This window comes from Corvus brachyrhynchos, unplaced genomic scaffold (genome assembly GCF_000691975.1).
Source record: "Corvus brachyrhynchos isolate BGI_N302 unplaced genomic scaffold, ASM69197v1 scaffold236, whole genome shotgun sequence".
Classification (NCBI taxonomy): Eukaryota; Metazoa; Chordata; class Aves; order Passeriformes; family Corvidae; genus Corvus; species Corvus brachyrhynchos.
In genome coordinates, this window is record NW_008238660.1 from 356,561 (window position 1) to 363,104 (window position 6,544).

The following is a 6,544-nucleotide window of genomic DNA, read 5'->3' on the forward strand; positions in this document are numbered from 1 at the left end:
GTGCACAGGCAGCACTTTGCACGGGGAAGGGCACCAGAAGTGCTCTGTGTGGGAGATGGCACTGGCAGCACTGGGAAGGGCGGGGACACCTGGGGCTCTGTGTGGGGAGGGGGCTGGCAGTGCTGTGCACAGGGCTGCTGCCCTGCTGTCCCTTCTCTCTGCACAGGTGACAGCCGAGCCCAGACCACCCCACTGGGTTGGCACACGCAGCAGCAGGTTCCAGGAGGGCCAATATGCTTTTGGGTTCAATCTCAGTAGCTGCTGGCACAGGGAGGGCAGGTGAAAGCTGTACTCGACTCAGGCAGCTCTGCTGGGGTGCACAGAATGCACTGAGCCCCACAGACCGAGGCTGGCCTGGAGGGGAAGCCCTGGAGGGGAACAGGGAAGCAGAGCGTACCTCCACTCTCAATCAGCACGTCCAGGAGCTCGTCCATCTGCTGACTTCGTGTCATCTGCTGCAGCAAACGACAAAGAGGAGAGTAGAGGGCATTAGGAGGAGAGTCCCTCCAGCCACAAGCCAGGTAGATGGCTCTAGACCCTAAAAAAGATGGCTCTAGACCCCACAAATGGCTTCCTCCCATGCAAAAGAGAGGCCATACCAACATGGGGCTGGCAGCAGCATTCAGGGCACCGCAGGGTGTGGCTCAATCACGGTGGATCCAGGGAGCAAAGCACCCTTCCCTGCTGCCAACCCTCTGCTCAGTGGCCACTACAGCCTGCCCTGTCCCTGGGCCCTCAGGACACAGCAACATTTTGGCCCCAGCACCTCACACTGGCATGTGCCTGCCTGCCCTCCCTGCTTCTTGCACTGCCCATCTCCCTCCTCTCCCTGACTGGAACCTGGAGGATCTCCTGCACGCCCCCATAAGCCCATTTTCACTCTGCCAGCAGCATCACTCCACTTTCCTAAAGGCACCACCACTCCCAGCACTGAGGCTGCTCCCAGACTGCGGTGGGAAGGAAGATGGCCAGTCCTCCCCGGGGGCACAGCGCTGCAGGTACGGCTCAGGGGGGCAGATGGCACAGAGCAGGATGAGGTTTCCTGGTGACCTGGGAATGCTCAAGGGTCTGTCTCTCCCAGAGCACCGAGAACCCAAAGAGAGTACACTGGCAGCCTGGGGGACTCGGGGGGTGTCAGGACCCCTGGGTGCGCAGGGGAGGAAGGTCAGCAACTAACCCTTCAAAAAAGCCCATTCCTCATGGAAACAGACCTGTCCTACCCAGAGACCACAGAACAGGCTGGAACTCCTGCAGCTGAGTCCCACTAACCGCAAAAAGACATCATGGGCAGCCCTAGCCCTGTAGGAAACAAAAACCATGCAGTTACCTGCTTCACTGCATCCTCATAGGCTGGAGGCTGCTTTACCTCTGACAGGGCTGGGCTTGACTTACAAAAACTTGGGGATGAAATAGAAAACTTTTGGCCTGACTGCGCAGCCATCTGCATGGGGAGATACAGGGAAATGGAGTCAATGCACGGCGGGAGGCCCGGCGCTCTCACCCCTGCTGGGGTTGGTGTGGTGCCAGGGAAAATCACGATTTTGTGGGTCAAACAAAAACAAAATGCCTGGGCTGTGAGCAGGATAGAGGCAGGTAAACCAGCTCCCTGACCTGGCTCTGAGATGCAGGGCCAGGCTGGCCTCTGGTCACTGCCAGGGCACAGACAGGGTGTCACAGAACGTCCTGGTGCTCAGTCAGCTGTGGAGGCACAGGACAAAGGGAAGACAGAGATGCTGCTGGTGGTCAGCTGTGCTTGGCCAGTGATGAGGCACTTCCCCAGCCACCCCCCAGCCCCTCCCCATCACCACCTGACTGGGGGCATCTCACAGAGCTCAAGCCAGGGAAGATCACGCAAAAGAGGGAAACCTCTGCCTGTGCCAAACACCTGTGTATCTTTGCCAGCTTTTTGCCAGGCTCCCCTTCCAGGATGGACCACATTTGAAGCACAGTGCCTGCCAGCTGCTGTGCCCATCACCTCTAAGGTCCTTGTGTGTCCTTCCCCACTGCCTGGCCATGGCTTTGTCCCACAAAAACCAGCACCAGGGGATTCACCCTCCAGGTGGGCTGGATCCAGGAGTGGATCCAGGGCAGCAGTGAGGTCACTCTGCCTGGCCATGCACATCCCGGCCACCATTCTGTGGAGGGCAGCTGAAAGGAACACTACCCCTGGCTCATGGGAAACAGCACTGCAGTGCTGGGCAGACAGGAGGAGTTCTTGCTGAAGAAGGACCCTCACTCCTGGGAGTCCCTTGCAGGCAGCAGAGGAATATCCAGGATGGGTGGTGGTGGAGTAGGGATGAGCTGCAGGACACAATGGAACCATCCCCTCTGTACACCCCCAGCCCTTGGGCAGGGAGGGAGGAGCTGGAGATGCCCCTGCAGAGCCCCTGCTCCCTCCTGACCCTCACTGACCACTGCCCAGCTGCCCAGAGCAGCCCTGCTGCCTCTCTTGGCTATCACCTCACAGCACTGTGTCCCACTGCCCATTGCCCCCACAGCTCTGCTGTGGTGCCCAGTTCACCTCCACAGCCCCAGTCACCCCCTGCATCCCCTGCTCGCCGCTCCCCATTGCCCAGCTCACCCATACCAGTGTTCCCATCACCCTCCTCACCCCTACAGCAGCCCCACTGCCTGCCTCACCCCAACCCCACTGCCCTCCATGCCCCTTCCACTGGCAGCTCTGTCTCTGCCCTCCCCACCCTAAATTGCTGCCCTTTCCCACCTCACTGGCCATGCTGTTTGCCAGCTGCCCACAGCACCTACCTCACTGTCCTCTGGACACAGCACTGAGCCCCACTCTGTGCCACTGTGCAGGGCTGCACCCCAGGGCCTGCTCGGGGCTGCCAGGGGTGGGATGGGAGCAGCCCTGCTCTGGCGTGGGCTGCCCTGCACACCCAGGCTGCCCCTGCCACACCCCCGTGTGCCCACCCTGCACCCCTGGCATGGCACCGACCACTGAAAGGTGCTGCTGCTCCCTGAGGAGCCCTGGGAGGGCCCTGCATGGACTGGGGCTGCCATCAGCAGAACCCTGTGCTGTTTTGTGCTGGCAGCGTGTCCCCCTCCCCAGGCGTTCGTACCTGTCCAGGGGGCTGAGTGAGGAGTGGTGGCTGCTGAGGACAACTCTCTGCTGGGCTGGTGGCCAGCTGGGGAGGCACAAGCTTTCTCTGACTGCAGACCTCAACTGCCAGCCCTGCTCCAGCTTCCTGAGAAAAGGCTTCCCCGGGGCAACTGCTCTCCTTCAGCTCAGTGGTGAAAATCCCTCACACACTGCTGGGAGCCACAATGGCTTGGCAAGATGTTGGGAAGCCCTGCAGCCCTGCAGCGGGGTCTCCCAGGGGTGTAGGAACTGTGCCAGGGCTCTCCCAGGAGCTGAGGGATCCATGCTGGTGCCTCCCTGCTGTGTATAGAGCTGTGCCAGGGCTCCATGGGGCATGGGCAGCTGTGCCAGGACTCCCCCAGGGGCAGAGCAAGCTGTGCCAGGACTCCCCCTGAGGGGAGAGGCAGCTGGGTTTGGGCTCTTTTAGGGTAGAAGAAGCTGTGCCAGTGCTCCCCCAGGGAAGAGGGAGCTTGCCAGGACCCCTCCAGGGGCAGAGAGAGCTGTGCCAGGGCTCCCCAGGGCAGAGGGAACTGTGCCAGGGCTCCACATGGCAGAGCATGCTCTGCCAGGACTTTCCCAGGACACGGGGAACTTTGCCAGTGCTCACCTAGGGGCAGAGAGAGCTGGGCTGGGGTCCCCTGGGGAAGAGGGGAGCTGTGCCAGGGCTCCGTGGGGCATGGGAGCTGTGCTGTGGCCGCCCCAGGGCGACTGGCTGTGGTGTTTGGCTCTCCAGAAGATACCCTGCAAAGGACCCTGCAGTGCTATCAGCTTCCAACCCATCGTCCAGCTGGGATACTCTCTGCCCTGCCAGTGGCCCCGGGCCAAGAGGAAAGGCCTCCCCCAGGCAGGTGTGACCCCGTGGGGGCCCGGGCTGGCACTCACCGGCGCTGTGCGGAGGCAGCTGCTGCCCGGCGGGGACCCGCTGCGGCCCTCGGGGGACACGGGCAGCAGGTAGTGGCTGTTGGGGGACGGCGGCAGGCTGATGTGCTGGGGGCTCTTTGCAGCCCCCAGGGGAGAGTGCTGGGGGGAGCACTGCGGGCTCAGGAATGTCGAGGAGGTGATGGCGCTCTGCCCTGCGGGCTCCAAGCAGTGGCTATTTACAATGTGGGGCACCTGCGGCACCCCACAGTTACTCAGCTTATCCGAGCTGCCGGCCTGGCCTTTCAGGGCCATTTGTTTGGATGCAAATGGACAGCTGGACACGGTGTTTTCTTGCTTGATAGGGACACCAAAGAAATGCTGAGCAGGCTGCTGCTTCTCCTCGAGGCCGTTGCTTCTCTTTCGCTTCTGGAGCTGCATCCGCAGCTCTTCCACCTGCCTCTGCTCTTGCTGCAGCTTCCACGTCAGTTCATTGATGACCTTCTGCTTCTCCACCAGCATCTTGTCTTTCTCTGTGTCTATTCCTTCCAGTTCCAGCTGGATGCTCCCTCCATTCATGCTGCTCATGAGGCTTTCCTCAGTGCTGCCTTGAACTGGAGATGGCTGGAGACCAAACTGTGGAGAAGACATGGGCCCATCGTTGAAGGTGTCTGGCAAAGAGCCGCTCACAGAGAGGTCAGAGGAGGCGGGTGAGATGGGTGGGGTGGAGCTGGTGCTGCCAAAGTGGTAGAAGCCGTTTGATAACATGCTGGTGGAGGACTGTGACTGGTAACTCGACAGGGTGCTTGTCGGAGTGACTGGGAAGGTGACGGTGGTGATCTCACTGAAGTTTGGCACCGTGGTGCTGCTGCACTCCTGGAAGGGCCGCAGCCGCTCCATCAGCGCTGTCTTGGTACCCGACACGGGCAGGCCTCGTATTCGGAGCTGCTGCCTCAGCTCTGACACCTGGAAGGAAAGTCACTCGTGGTCAGTCTCAGGGGCAGATAACCCCTTTAGAAACCCAGTGCTTCTAATAAGGAGTCTCGGATCACAGGCTTGCAGCTTCCAGCTTTGAAGCTCTGCCCTCCCAGGTGCTCCCTGTCTCACCTGCAGTCACCAGAGTCACCATGCACAGGCCTGACCACTGCACATCCTGCAGAATCTCAACCCTTCCTAACAGGAAAACCTTCCTCCTTCCTCCAAGAACATGACTCCTCTCCATAACCAGCAGTGGTCCTTGGGTCATGGAAGAAACTCAGCATTCCCTTTCTAGCAGTAGATTTCTCCATGAGCAGAGGACTTAAACACAGACCAGGAGTCAGCTGACAGCTCAGAGAATGTGACACATACTTTGGAGCCACCTGCTCTATGCTCAGGCACACGATTCAGTCACCTGAGCTGGGGCAAGCTCACATTATTTCTACCTCTGGGCTGCCCCCAGATCTCTGCTCCTAGAAGGATTTGGCCTTCCCCATGGCTGAGGGTCCATTAGCAAAGTATAAAAGAACAGCTGATATGAGGGATTCTCCTCTATGCCCTCTCTTACCTACATGAGAGGTGCTCAAAACAGTTCATGTACCAGGAGGTACCTGCTCATGCAGAGAGCTGAGCTGGCCTGGCTGCAGTAACCACTGGGGAGCTGAGACACAGGGGAGGCCATGCTGCCCTACCACCTTCTGGCTGGTCTGTCAGAGCATCCATAATGTCCACCCTAAAACCACAGAGGGATGGAGCCAGGAGCTGCAGGAGCAGCAGCTCAGATGATCCTTTAGCTTGACCTGCAGTCTGCCTAGGCTACACCTGTGGATTGCTGATACCCAAGCCAGAGCAGTGCACCCTCTCATCACCTGCAGAGCAGCAAGCCCTCATGTTCAGAACCTCCACAGTGACCAAGCCCTGCCCCAGGGTGCTGTGCTGTGCTCCTGGGTGGCTCAGAGCACAGGGTTCAGGTGTGCTGATCTGTAACACGGTCCCTCCCAGCCTAGGGCACTCCCCTGACACACTCAGAGGCAGCACAGCACGCTCAGGCTGTGACATTCTGCTCCTGCAGTGACAAAGTTTGCACTCACTTTGAGATCATCCAGGTTGGATGGCAGAGGCCCTGGCTTGATAGATGAGACACAAGTCTGGCCTGAAAAGGTGGTTTTCACTGGAGAAAGAGGGGTGTTGTTGACAGAAGCTGATGAAGAATTTGAACTTTTGACCATTTGCTCGTTTGATTGCCTGAAATAACAAAGGAGATTTGGGGTGAGTTGTCTGTTCCCCCAAGGTCCTTGTGCCCGGCATCCCATCCCTCCACTCCCTTGCTGTCTCCTATATGAGAGTTAAGGATGGCCAAGGAAAACCACGCTGGGCTGTAGGAGATTGCTCCTACAGGAGCAGGTCACAGGTACCCCGGCCAGAATGGCTTGGAAGGAGTTTGTGCAGTTCCCAAGCTTTTCTGTTCAGTGGCATGCCTCTATCCCCTTGCTCTGGCACAAATGGATACAGCAGGGGAAAGTCTGGAGAGAGACAGGACTAAGTCCTGCTGCTGGCACAGTGCCACTCACTTTAGCTGTCCTTGGTGCATCCCGGGGTAGCTGAAGTGCT

General features: G+C 59.2%; 1 protein-coding gene across 1 annotated transcript in view; it reads right to left on the minus strand.

Annotated features, from left to right (window-relative positions):
* Positions 1-6,544, minus strand: part of MYOCD (myocardin) — a 219,993-nt gene that overhangs the window by 962 nt on the left and 212,487 nt on the right. Inside the window, 5 exon segments of the mRNA XM_017737700.1 lie at positions 398-455; positions 1,328-1,441; positions 3,980-4,921; positions 6,025-6,178; positions 6,505-6,544. The exon segment at positions 6,505-6,544 is cut by the window's right edge and continues 19 nt beyond it. Of these exon segments, the coding sequence (XP_017593189.1) occupies positions 398-455; positions 1,328-1,441; positions 3,980-4,921; positions 6,025-6,178; positions 6,505-6,544 (1,308 nt within the window).